We start from the raw sequence: 13863 nt of genomic DNA, 5'->3' as shown, positions 1-13863 counted from the left end.
TTTAACATCTTACAAATTTTTGACCCAGAAACCCCTTTTGTAAGAATTTATCCTAAGGAAATAGCCAGCACCGCCCAGGAAGAATTTCTGCAGAACACGGATGCAGTGCTCTGACAGTAAGACGTCAACAGGGAGAGTGTGGCAGCTAGTCAGGGCGTGCTATAGAGGAGCTAAAGCTCGTGTTCTTGGAGAATTCCTCCCTAGATGCTCCTTTCCAATGCACCCATAGCTGCACTTAGACACACAGAGGAGGGGGAGACGGCAAAGTTGATGTCACAGTCCCCCAGCTAAGGCACAGCCACGTACTTCTGTTAAACCAAACGCTAGGTGCTCACTAGTCCAATTGTACCACTGAACAAAGTGAGGCTCGGCCAGCAGATCAAGGGTCCCCAAGGCCACAGAAGTGGCGGAGCTGGGGCAGATACGCCCAGTGGGACTTGCACTTTCCACGGCAACTTGTATTTCAGTCCACTGAGGGGCCGCGGGAAGGGTCCCTTGCAGCTCCTCTCCCATGGCCCAAGCTTGCCTCTGAACAACCACTCTCGAGACTTAGCTTCAGCGTGTGGGTCCCCACTTCAAGGCAAAATAGTTTACGTGACCTCTTTTTAAATGTTTACACCATTACCTGTGCATAAAATTATGCTGCAGGTACCAAAAATATCAGAAACTGAGGGACTGTAATCTGCTATCAGTCATTCTTTCCCCAATTATCTAGAGAAAATGACCTAAAATATATGACAAAGTAGTGAATTGAAAGATATGCCCCGATACTGTTTTAAGCACTTTCCACGTGTTATTTTAACTCTCATACCAACTGCTAAGGTAGGGATTCTTTTCATTTCCATTTCACTTAAGAAATGGAAGCAGAGGGGATGAGCAAATCCCGCACAAGGTGGATGGGCCCTGGGCAGAGTGGCTCTAGATGACACGGAAGGAGACAAGTCTCTAAGGACCAGGGGTCCCCGCAGCCTGCTGCCTCCCAGCCACAGGCCTAGAAGGCCCAGCCCCCCAGGAGGAACAGACATGCCTCGTGGTTTCATCTCAAACAATGCCTCCAAGCCGGCCCCTTTGCAGCACTCAGGGACTTCACGGAGCTGCGTGGTGGCGCCAGCTGCCTGAGCTCTAGTGGGTCAGGGGAGAGCTCTAGTGGCCTCAGGGGAAGCCATGGAGGGGCAGGGAGAGGCCACAGCTCCCACAGAGCCAGGGTCTGCAAATAAACACTCTGGGGGGTCATGTGTGGTGTGGAGTCGGGAGAGGGGCGAGAAGGCAGGTCTCTGGTTTTTACTTTGGACACTTGTATCCCAGTGTGAATCCAAGCACAGCTCCTTGGGGGAACTGGGTAGAACTCGACAGAACACAGGGTCTTGAGTCTCAGCAGTAAGCTGTGTGTGAGGTGTGGACACTGAGCCCTTGGGGTCCTGCCTGGCACCAGAGGCAGGGCAGGTAGAAAGCAGGGGTCTGGCGTCCGGGGGGTTGGACCACAAGCTGGGGAGGGTGCTGGGGCTGGTGCCGCCCGACCTTGGCAGGCAAAATGCCCTGCAGGATCCCAAGAGCCTGACTGACTTAAGTCTTATCTTTAGAGGTCTGCAGAAAGTCAAAACTTTGTGTTGTGTGAGCTGGTGCTGGGGTGTGAGGAATGGCCTGGCAGCAGGAGCCCCCTGTCACTCACCACCTTACCCTACAGAAGGGGGCTGGACTAACTTCCAGATTCAAACACTAAAGCCCTAACCCCAGCCCCTTCAGATGTGGCTCTATGTGGACATGGGGCCTTTAACGACGTGGTGAAGTTAAAATGAGGCCATCGGGGTAAGCCCCAATCCAATCTGACTGGTGTCCTCTTGAGAGGGGAGTAGAGGGGAAGAGAGGCACCAGGGCCACGCAGGCACCAAAGAGAGGCCCTGCGAGGAGGCAGCGCCTCCAAGCCCAGGAGAGAGGCCTTGGGAGAAACCAAGCCCGCCCACAGCTTGGTCGTGGACTTGCAGCCTCCAGAACTGTGAGGAAATGAACTTCTGTGTCAGCCACCCAGTCTGGGGTATTCCATTATGGCCGTCCTAAGAAGACTTATACAGATTCCGGGTTACCTCTGCTTTATGATCTAACCCACTGCCTACCAGAATTCAAAATGCTTGGTAAGTAACACAATAAACAAAAAGGCTGTTGGGTTAATACTTTTAATTACATGATTGTAATTATACAATTTCCACTATTCGATATTTTGTATAAAACCAGTTACAACCCACAAGATTTTCAAATGTGACAATATGTATCAAACTACATACATATGCAAAGTTTACACGCCATTAGGAAGCTTTATCTTAAAAATACCTTCAGGAAAATAAACATTCATTCAACCAGTTCTCTTGGCTTTAAAAAATATGATTAGAAATATACGCTGTAAAAAAAAATCAAGACAATGATTGATCAATACTGATCAGTTACATTTTAAAACTTTTAATAATCTGTACATGAGTGCAGGTTAGATAAAAGTCTGCAAATTATTAATAGAAAACTGCAGTACTATCATCGGATGAACATGTCTGCTGACAATTCTACCAGGTAATTAAGGAGGTAATTTCCTACACAGTATAGGTGAATTGTCCAGTCTTTAAACACATCTGGAGTCATCTCCACTGAGTGACATGGAGAATACCCTGATGTGGGTAAATGGAAGAGCAGCAGATAGCCTCTCCAGGGCAGTTTCAGCGGGAGAGAACATTTAAAGGAACAATAAAATAGGTTTTAAAAGTTGCTTTTGATGAGCACTGCTTTCCAAAATGCAATAATGATTTTTTTTAATGTAGAAAGAGAAGCTGTGTTAAGAACAGACATCCAATGAGTGCACTGCTTCTGTGGCTCCAAAGGTGACTGGGGAAAGAGAAGGCCCCAGGAGAGCCCTCAGGCCACACACAAGCCCAGGCCATCCCGCCCAGCAAGCACACTGGCCTCGAGCACACTGGCCTCATAACAATGCTTGGGAACTCCTCTAAAACTTGCCTAGGCCCAAGAAAACAGAGAGGTAGCAATCACCCCTGTGAGAGGGCTAGAGAGGAGGGGAGGAAGTAGGTAGGGGACAGGCTAGGGGCATCAAGCTCAGAACAGGGGAATTCTGGAGGCCGCAGAGCTGCGTGCTGCCGGGAAGCACTGGCCACGCCAGGCCATTCTGCTCTCACGAGGCGCTGCTCCTCACCAAATTCTACAAAAAGCTAAGTCCATCTGTACTTCTAGGAACCCAGTTTTGCAGACGCTCTTCCTCCGGACTGTCCCTGACTCTTGATAATTTTGAGTCCCCAGAAAGCTTCAAGAGCACCTAAAAATATTCACTTCCAATTTTAATTCCATTGCAAACCGTCCCGGTGTACTTTCAGGGCTATTTAAGGCTCTTAGGTTAAGGGGATCTCTCCATCTGACACAGAGTTTCATGTTCCATAGCAACAAGGTCTTCTGTAACAACGACTCTAAGTCAGAATTCCAGAAGATTCTGGTTGTTTGTGGTTTCAGTTGGGGGTGAGGGGAAGAGTCCACTCTCATTCATAGCAGGAAGAACTTTCCATCCCTCAGACCCAGAGACTTCCTGGATGCTAGAGACAGTCCTCGTAAGTGTAACACTGTTGCTATGCACACCATCCCAAGTCATTTGGTTATTACAAGGAATGCCTCTTCACCAAATCACAAGTTTTCTATGACTAATTTCAGTGAACCAGTTAAATAGAAAGATTTTTAGAAAGAGCCACAGTGATAGCAATTCTAGGTGGAAACTTGAGCAGGCAACATGAAGAGGCAGTTTATAAAATGAAAAAGGGCTGTGGTTCCAGTGACACCCTTTCTTTTCTTGGACGAAACACCAGGAGGCTCATTCACCGTGAGGGAGACAGTACTCACAAGAGCTGTGGCGCCTACGTTTACTTGTTCTGATGGGATGAAAAGCCAAACTAAGAAGGGATCAGATAGAAGCACGATTTTCACAACTACCTGGATTATTATTAATGGAGGGGATGGCCTTAAAAGGGGTAAGGGGAAGAAGAGGTGCCCTGAGAATTCAATGCTTTATGCATGGCACAGTTTGAATATTTATATTGTCTCAGCTCAAAATAGCAAAAGGAATGTTCCTCCTCCCACCTAAATCTTATTGAAGAGTAGTCTGCCCACAGCCAAGTGGGTCTTTGTGCCTATTCATTTCCAGGGACAGAAAACCACTGTTTTTCTGTGATCCAGTCCCCAGTGTTTAAAAGCTGGCCTGACCCCACCCGACAGTGCCTGGCGGGGAAAGAGTTGCTTGTTTGGCTGAGAACACGGCATCTTCCGTCTCTCATGATGCCGGTCAATTTTATACTTTCTTCCAAGAAAGTACACCAAAATGGAGGCACTGCCTTTCAATTACTTTTTGCATTAAAGACTTTTAACTTGTTTATTCCAACCGCTTTTATTTCTTCCAGTTTTGTGAAAAAGGCAGCTTCTTAAAATGGAGTTGCCTACTGATCTGGCGCACGCCTTGTGGCTTAGGAGGGCATTTGTTTCCCACTGCCTGTCGACATCTCAGCCCTCCATGCTCCCGGCACAGGCAAAAATGGCTTAACAATCATTAAACCACCCACTTCTTATGGAAGGAACTGAGGTGAGTACTATATATTCTTTTATTTTGGGCCCCATTTTTTTTTTTTTTTTTTAGCAGCACATCAATTCTGTTTCTGTAATTGCTTCATGGCACAGACTCTGCTGTGTTCCAGTAGGGCTGCGGGAGAAGGCACTCTGCAGAGTTACTAGTTGTGTTCCCTAACCAAAGGCAACAGTGAGATCCAGAAGCAGATCATTGTCACTGAGATCGCAGGCCACGTCAATGGCCTTAGGTGGATCTCATAAGGGGAAAAAAAAATCCAATGTTACAGGGAAGGACTCTCAAAAAGTGGTAACTTCTTTTTTTTGTAAGCCGACATTATTTGGGATTGCTGTTTCCAAGGGGAAAAAGCAATAGTGTGTTTCTTCCATTCATGGAAGGAAATATGATTTTAATTTGTATGACTGGCAACCAAACAATGGGCAGCCTCCCAGTTCTTCAGTCCCTGAAGGACAGAAAAAGGAACGACTTGCAACATCTTCCAACTCTGAAGTCAGTTTCTCCTCCTGAGTCTTCTAAAGCTACCATTAATATTCTCTTGCAAGTTTTAGGTTACTAAGGTACCACCTGGTCTTACAACATGCAACAGTGTTTAAATGTGATTTTCACAGATTCTTGTTAATAAAGCACTCTTTGGTGGAAGACAAGCAGCTTGGGTACTTAACAGAGTTAACATTACAACAGTATTACAAATAGTCAAGTGAAGATGATTAAGCCAAATAGTATCAAATTACAGAAAGTACCATTTCAGTAATGCCTTTTGTATCTTTATAAATTTTGACACAGGGTCACAAGGTGAACAGAAAATAAATACATAAAAAACCTCCATCAGATCCTCAATTCTTCTGAAGGCCAGCAACTACAATGATTGCCATCACAGGGACACACATGCACCACAGACCAGCCAGCTCCCTGGGTACCAGAGGGCTTGGGTATTTACACCTGAGACTAAATTTACAACAGCATGTTTGTCATTCAGCTTGAGAGCTGGACCCTTCTCTGAGTCATTTGCTTGCACCCAAACTCAAAGTTCATTATTCAAACTCCAGTGGACATTTTCTCCATTGATCAACTTCTTAGGTGGAAAAAGCAACTAAGGCTTTTGCAATTTTGTTTTGTTTTCAAATTGTGCTAATTTCTGTTGCAGTTTTCAGTCCTAGAGTCTTCCTTCAGCTCTGGTCACAGGTTTTTACTTAACGCAAGACTGTTTTAGTCCTTGAAATGGAGAGACTACAGGGGGAAAAAAAAGGATTTTTACCAGAAAGTTTACACAGCGTCCACAGGCAGTTATCAAAGACAAGGAGGGCAACATAATAAAAATACTGACATGCTAAAAAGTATACGCTTGCTGTAAGTTTTTAATGACAAATACTTTGGAGAAGACAACACAATATCAACCACAAAGGAAAGACAAACAGGAGAAAGGCAGGGCAGAAAAAGGCTCAGTTCTGCAAAAAATAGAAATTTAAAAAAACCAATACGAGTAAATAAAAATCATAAAAGATGGACGGGCAGGGGCAGCAGGGCCAGGAAAGTACCATGACGCCGCCAGGGGCACGTGCTGCAAAGCACTCCTTGTCCTTCCTTTCCTCTGAGGGACCAGGCTGTGGGAGGAGCGGGCAGAATGAAAAGATAAGAGAACTGTTACTGGGTTATTTCAAAAGCCAGAATTTGGTCACAGAAAAAGCTCTGGCACCTAAGCGGCTTCCAGCTCCACCGAGCACAGGAGGCACCCTACGGGCTACCTGCCTCCGCACTCCACGATTCTCATCCTGCCTCTCTTCTCTCCTTCCCCAGTTCACGACGCTACACTTTCAGGTCAGTAACAACTTTCAGAAAGCAAACAAAACCAAAATAAGAGTCAGAAAAACCACTTCCAATCTGGAGGGCTCCTCGCCCGATGCTGCTGCTGCTGCGCTCTTCAAGGAGAAGCGTTTGAATCGATCATTTCGTTTTCAGAGATCCCAACAGAGCACTGAGTCAAAGACCCAGACCAGCTAGTGAGACAAGTGGGAAAATATCTGGAATTTCAAAGGATCATTAATATTTTAAAACACTGGAGAGAAACAGCATTTTACAAAGAAACATTTGGAGACAACCTTCTGGGACTCCTCTCCTGATGGACTTTGGAGATAATGGCAGTAGCCAAAAATTAACACCCAGAGGCAATGGAACAGGTGCCCAGATCTGAGACTCTGAGGGTCAAGAGGCAGTGGCAGGTGTGACACCAGCAAAGCCACCCGAGAACACTGAAGAAGTTAGAGGTCCTAGATGCAGCTGCTCCCAACTGAAGGGCTCCTGAAAACACTCGTGGTTTTAGAAGCTAAGGAAAGAGGCCGGGCACGGTGGCTCACACCTGTAATCCCAGCACTTTGAGAGGCCGAGGCAGGCAGATCACCTAAGGTTAGGAGTCAAGACCAGCCTGGCCAACATGGTGAAACCTCATCTCTACTAAAAATACAGAAGAAAATTTTTAGCCAGGCGTGGTGATGCACGCCTGTATTCCCAGCTATGCAGGAGGCTGAGGCAGGAGAATCACTTCAACCTGGGAGGTGGAGGTTGTAGTGAGCTAAGATCGCACCACAGCACTCCAGCCTGGGTAACAGAGTGAGACTCTGTCTCATTTAAAAAAAAAAAAAAAAAAAGAGGCTAAGGAAAGAACCTGAGCATTTCTCTCCCCAGCCCCCGCAATATGAAGAATTAGGTACAAAGCACCCCAGAGCCCCGGACCTTAGGTTTGGTTTGGCAGCTGCAGCAGAAAGTGATGGTTCCTAGTGATACAACTCAGAATTAAAGTAACTTGTACATGACAGTTTCTTAGAAAATGAATGAAGTTATCATTTTAAAAAAAGAAGAGCCTGCCCAAAAGAAACAGCATAAGCTAACAAACACGCACCAGCGGAAGGGCTGCGTGAAGACATGAGTGAATGCGAGCAAATGAGGTGGCTGCAGGCTCTCACTCGGGGCATGATGAAATTTCCAAGACTGTTCTAAGAGAGCTCTTCAGAGAGGTCATGTGAGAACACTGAAAACAGGCCAATTCAACGGAGCCAATTATTCACTGGATTTATTAATTCTTAAAAGAGAAAGGTTAGCATGGATTTATAGCTCTAACAGGAAGTGGGAGGTGGAGAAGCCCACTCACCTCCCTCTCCAGACTCAGGGAAGGGAATGAGAAGGTGCCACACAGAGCCCTGGCAGGACCGAGGGCCACACAGGCTGCCTGGCCGCCGTCCCAGACCTGTGGCCACATGAGATTTAGGTTTCGATGTGGCACAGCTTCAAATGGATACACGAGGGGATAGTCATCTTCTGTGAGAAACAGTGGCACCTTTTCCCAAAGACAAATAGTTAAGACATCACTCCTATTTTTTCAGCTGCCCCAAGTAATTGCTCTTTTGACGTTTTTGAAAAAGTTCCCCAAAGCTGAAGAGCCTCTCAGTAAAACCAAAAATCAAAAGCACCAATTAAGCGCAAAGCGAGTTTGGGTGGAGTCTTCATCCTGGATGCCAAGGAACATGAAAATGGAAGGTCAAGTTCCTATGTGCCGCAGAGATGATGACAAACCAGTAGGAACTGGCAACCCTGCTACGTTGCAGGTAGGGATGAAAGGACCCCAAAAGGGTGCTCTATTTTTTTTTCTACTGCTGTTTAAAGATTTCAACTCAATACTTTAAATTTACTCAACAATCTTAGCTCATACTATTTTGTCCAGAATCAGACCGTGCACCAATATACTAATTCCCTCTTACCCTCCAAACAGAAATGAATACTATTTAGTATGATATTATGAATAATATTCAGTAGGATAAAAGCTCCAGGCTACAGCTTGGCTAACTCCAATTCTTAAAAACTATACATAATTTGCCTTTCTTTTGTAAGCTGTAGGTGGATAACAGGTAGGGTGATGTGAGCACAGGACAAAGTCCCAAAAGAAGCACAAAGAAAGAACCCACTTAGAGGAAGGTGGGGAAATAAACTGTGAGCCCCAGTTAATCCTCACTGTTAGACTCCTTTTGCTCTCCACATCATCTCTGAAAGTCCATTTTGGAATTTAAAAGAAGTCTTTTTGGTTTTCAGAACTATCCCAAATTCCTGGAAGCTGCTTTGGGTCATTTCAACATTCAGTCCAGATTACTGACTCTGAAATCTACCTTAGGACCCTCAAAGCATCCCTGCCAGGGACCTGAGGCAGATGCTTGCTGCAACCAGGAACCACTTTTCCAGAGAGGCAGGAGTTCAGGTTACTAGAGTGACATGAAAACGCAACGAGACCTAGATAGAAAAACAGAGGCAAGGCCAGCCCTTCCTTCCTCACAGGAAGACGATATGACCTGGCAAGTGCCAGCCAGGCTCCCGGACTCTACTCTTCTGTAACCTAAAAAGCATAATCTAAAAAAGCAAACAGCAGAATTAAATGTGCAAGACACACTACGCTGTTAACAAAAGCCTGAGCGGCCGGGCGCCGTGGCTCACGCCTGTAATCCCAGCACTTTGGGAGGCGGAGGCAGGTGGATCACTTGAGGTCAGGAGTTCAAGATCAGCCTGGCCAAAATGGTGAAACCCCGTCTCTACTAAAAATACAAAAATTAGCCAGGTGTGGTGGCGCACGCCACCCACAAGTAGTAATCCCAGCTACTTGGGAGGATGAGGCGGGAGGATGAGGCAGGAGAATGGTTTGAACCGGGAAGACGAAGTTTGCAGTGAGCCGAGAAAACACTACTGCTCTCCAGCCTGAGCAACTCCATGTCAAAGGAAAAAAAAAAAAAAAAAGCCTGAGCACTCATACCTAAAAAGAATATGCCCCTTCAAGACATGTCAAAATTAACAATTAACTGTCATCAACGATAGGCTTTTTATTTGATTTTTTTTTTTTTGAGACAGAGTCTTGCTCTGTTGCCCAGGCTAGAGTGCAATGGCGCGATCTCAGCTCACTGCAACCTCCGCCTCCAAAGTTCAAGTGATTCTCCAGCCTCAGCCTCCCGAGTAGCTGGGATTACAGGCACCCGCCACTGCACCCAGCTAATTTTTGTATTTTTAGTAGAGACAGAGTTTCACCATCTTGGCCAGGCTGATCTTGAACTCCTGACCTCATAATCTACCTGCCTCGGCCTCCCAAAGTCCTGGGATTACAGGCGTGAGCCACCGCGCCCAGCCTGAATTTTTAATAGCTTGGCTCACCAAAAAGTGTCAGTTAAAACACTCCCATTTCCCTTCATTTATTGTAGAAAAATTGGAAAATAAGACGATAAAAAAGAAAAAAATCCCAACTGTCCCACCAACCAGAACTTTTATTAGTATCATAGCATATTTTTCCTGTCTTATTTCTATGCATATATAGAAACTTACTCATCTATAAATACAGATGTATTGTAGGTATATAAATATTTATACATCTCTACATTTCTATACATATATAGTATACTTACACTTACAAAATTAGAGTCATACTTCAGAATTTTTTTTTTTCTTTTTTGAGACAGAGTCTCACTCTGTCGCCCAGGCTGGAGTACAGTGGTGTGATCATGACTCACTGAAACCTCCGCCTCCCATGTTTAAGCGATTCTCCTGCCTCAGCCTCCCGAGTAGCTGGGACCACAGGTGCCTGCCACCACACCTGGCTAATTTTTGTATTTTTAGTAGAGACGGGGTTTCACTATGTTGGCCAGGCTGGTCTCAAACTCCTGACCTCAAGTGGTCCACCTGCCTCCGCCTCCCAAAGTGCTGGGATTACAGGCACGAGCCACCGCACCCGGCCCATACTTCAGAATTGTTATGCATGGCTCTTTTCACTTACTGCTTCGTGTACTAAACTGTATGACTCCCAATTCATTTGGCATAATGTAACAATCTTGAGCCCATTTCCTGTTTCTCACTGTTATAAATAACACTCCGCTATTGTTCCAATGTACCTAAATCTTTGAACTTTGGTCAGTATTTCTCTAATATTCTCAAGAAGAATCAAACAGTAAAGAAATAGGAATATTTGGTACATTTCTAATGAAAAATTTTAAATCCTGGAATCATGAGTCAGTGCCTGACAGTCCTCCAATCCTTATGCCGGGGCACTGCTGCGTCCCCATGCGAGTGTTAAGTGTGCAGTAAGGTTGTACAAAACAAACAGTGTAGAGGAGACATGGCAGAGCTGAATGAGTCTTCAAAAGGCAAAGCACACAGAACTCCCAGCTCTGCCAAGGTCTCTTGGGAGACTGGCTGCTTTGCACTGGGGACTAATTTCACACTGATAAGGCCCCTAGGCCCAAAGCCTCGGATATACATGGCAGGGAAGCTGAAAAGAAGCAGGGTACACGTGCAGGTCATTTTAAAGTCTGGTTCTGATTATCTTCAGGTCGCTCATGTCTATTAGAAGAGATCGTTTTTACCAGGAGGACAAAAACAGGACTGCATGGGCTGCCAACAACCAGGAAACGATGAAAAGGTGCCCCCTTCTACTCCTGAGCCATCTATCCCCACTTCCACTCCTGGGCTATTCTATTTATTCTCTCTTCAGATGGGATCTGTTTTCAGAATACTTTAAAAATGACATGTCCACTTCATGAGAAATATCCAAAGACAACAGAGTCACCGACGTGGCCACAGAACACATTGGTTTCCTTGTGAAATTCTGCCTACACTCACTGAAGACAGTGACGACAGTGAAAGAACTAGTGCCTCGGGTGTGGGCTGTGGCCAAGAGGACAAAGAGTCACTAGGTAGAGAAGGATCTTCAAACTCTCTGGTTATCTCATTTCTACCATCACATTCATTTGCAGCTAATCGTCCAGCAATGATGCTGTATCTGATATACACCTAGAAAAATGTCCTCCAAGTCCTGACAGCCAGCTTTGGAAATTCTTAACTTAAAACTTTCCCATATCATGACCCAGAGACCATACTTCCAGTGTTGAGAATTACTTCTAAAAAACAAAACAAAAGCCTACATTAAAATGGTCCAGATTTTCTTAGATAATGAACAAGGAATACACATTTGATGAATTTCCCATCACAGAGACTCTACTTTCTCCTAATTTCATGTCAATCTCCAGAGGTAGGGTCCAAATATTAAACTGGAAAACAAACGCTTGCAACTTTTCAGAAGAGTAGGATTCTTTTCTCACCTTTTAACACTGCTTTTCCTTGAAGCAGATCTGGTGGTTCTTTTAGTAATGCCTGCACTGCCAGAAATGTTAGGTTCAGATGTTTTACAGCTCTGAACACTGGATTGAAGAATTACTCTGAAAATAGTTGGAAAAAAATAAGATTATATTCACTGAAACCATTTGCAAATACTTGACAGAGGAAAGTATTTTTGCACTTTAGTGCAAATTATCTTGAGAATTGAGAGGATTTTCCATCAACACATTTACCAAAAAAATCTGAAACACATTTTCACATCAAGGCCTTTTAAAATGAAGCATCTCGTTTCTCTTTGAAGGTTACACAAAGACAACCAGAGGGCTTTGCTCCTGGAAGGCGAATGACTTGGCATTTTAAGCAATTCCCACACCAAAGAAATCCACCAGCTAAAGAAATCTTTGTGCCCAACAAAAGTAGAAGTAGCTTCTCAGACTTTCAGTCATGAAACAAGACACCATTAAGAGCTCAAATTCTAAAGAATAGGAACATAAATTTAGGAAATAACTATACAATATTCACTCTTCAAAGCTGTAAGTATGGGTAATAATCCACTAAATCAATACTGATTTTATATAACGTTTCAAAATTTTAGAAAGTGTTTAAGCAAAATATGAGTTTTGCCTGAATTATATATAACACTTACTAAATCTCCAAGTGCCACTAAAATGAAAGTGAAAACACTTAAATTTTGTAAAGCTTGCCTTAATTAAACTCTAAAAAGCTTGAGAAACTGGTGCATATGAGAGTAGGCTGCCCAGGAGGAAGTACACGATGAATCAGAAAAGAACATCCTGAGATAAAGGCCACACGGAATGTCCTTTAAGAGGCAGATGGTCCTTTGGTTTTTTTTTTCTTTCCTCTTTCAATTGTCATAGGGAAAACAGCAAAAGACATCAAAAGATTTTATATGCAATTCTTTTTTTTTTTTTTTTTTTGAGATGGAGTCTTGCTCTGTCGCCCAGGCTGGAGTGCAGTGGCGTGATCTCGACTCACTGCAACCTCTGCCTCCCAGGCTGGAGTGCAGTGGCGTGATCTCGACTCACTGCAACCTCTGCCTCCCAGGTTCAAGCGATCCTCCTGCCTCAGCCTCCTGAGTAGCTGGGACCGCAGGCGCCCACCACCTCACCTGGTTAATTTTTGTATTTTTAGTAGAGATGAGGCTTTGCCATGTTGGCCAAGCTGGTCTCGAACTCCTGATATCTCAGGTGATTCGCCCACCTCACTTACTCCCAAAGTGCTGGGATTACAGGTGTGAGCCACCACACCAGGCCTATATGCAATTCTTTTCTTCAAGAGATAATCAATGACAAACTAAACACATATACACACATTTATAGATACCAACTTTTAATTCTCTGAAAGAGAAAATACTGACTTAACAAGCTTTCTTCTCTCCTATTCAAACATAAAGGTGAGAAAGCCAATAACAACTTATGAGAACCCAGCTCAAAAGAGTAAAAAGTTGAACCATTACAATTAGTGAGCATCCCACCTCACGGGCCTCAGCTACCACCATGCTGGCTAATATACCAAAGACAGGGCCTTAAAATAGGCTAAGATTAATAAATTTCTACAACCTTAGCATGACCCAAACCAAAGCATATCCAACATTTAGTAAAATGCTAAACATCTCATCACTAAAAAAGCAACAAGAGGCTGGGCACGGTGGCTCACACCTGTAATCCTAGCACTTTGAGAGGCCGAGGTGGTTGGATCACGAGGTCAGGAGTTCAAGAGCAGCCTGGCCAAGATGGTGAAACCCCGTCTCTACTAAAAATACAAAAATTAGCCGAGTGTGGTGGCAGGTGCCTATAATCCCAACTACTCAGGTGGCTGAGGCAGGAGAACTGCTTGAACCTGGGCGGCAGAGGTTGTAGTGAGCTGAGATTGTGCCACTGCACTCCAGCCTGGGCCAAAGAGCGAGACTCCGCAACCAGAGCATAACCTGGAGCTTGTTTGGGCCAGCGGTCCCAAGCCTTCTGAGGAGAAGGGGATGGGCAGCTTTCCCCACTATTTCACTTTACTCATGCAGGATTTCTGAGGGCCCCATGAAACTAGCTTTCTGTCTCACAGAGGGACATGAATCCTGGATAAATCAGCCAATGTTTGGTTCA

At 44.7% G+C, this 13863-nt stretch overlaps 1 protein-coding gene and 1 long non-coding RNA gene across 20 annotated transcripts in view; one reads left to right on the top strand and one right to left on the bottom strand.

Annotated features, from left to right (window-relative positions):
* Positions 1–2157: 2157 nt before the first annotated feature.
* The window catches only part of CDC14B (cell division cycle 14B), a 122314-nt gene continuing 110608 nt past the window's right edge, over positions 2158–13863 (bottom strand). For 6 of the 19 annotated variants that reach the window (XR_008626679.3, XR_010109112.1, XR_010109113.1 and 3 more), the window contains one exon: positions 11731–11847. Coding sequence is in view for 12 of the 19 variants with exons in the window: in XM_034967824.3 (XP_034823715.1) it covers positions 6078–6216; positions 11731–11847 (256 nt within the window). In the remaining 7 variants the exon portion in view is untranslated. Of the gene's footprint in view, positions 6217–11730; positions 11848–13863 lie in introns of those variants that run through there. The other 13 variants (XM_034967823.4, XM_055117844.2, XM_063594293.1 and 10 more) reach the window with 4 other exon arrangements.
* Positions 4473–12472, top strand: LOC129398754 (uncharacterized). Its single transcript, XR_008626681.2, has 3 exons — positions 4473–4612; positions 6410–8211; positions 10962–12472. It is a non-coding gene; the product is annotated as an uncharacterized LOC129398754 (long non-coding RNA).

The sequence above is a fragment of the Pan paniscus genome, chromosome 11, assembly GCF_029289425.2.
Source record: "Pan paniscus chromosome 11, NHGRI_mPanPan1-v2.0_pri, whole genome shotgun sequence".
Lineage (NCBI taxonomy): Eukaryota > Metazoa > Chordata > Mammalia > Primates > Hominidae > Pan > Pan paniscus.
This window is presented reverse-complemented; position numbering and strand designations above follow the sequence as displayed.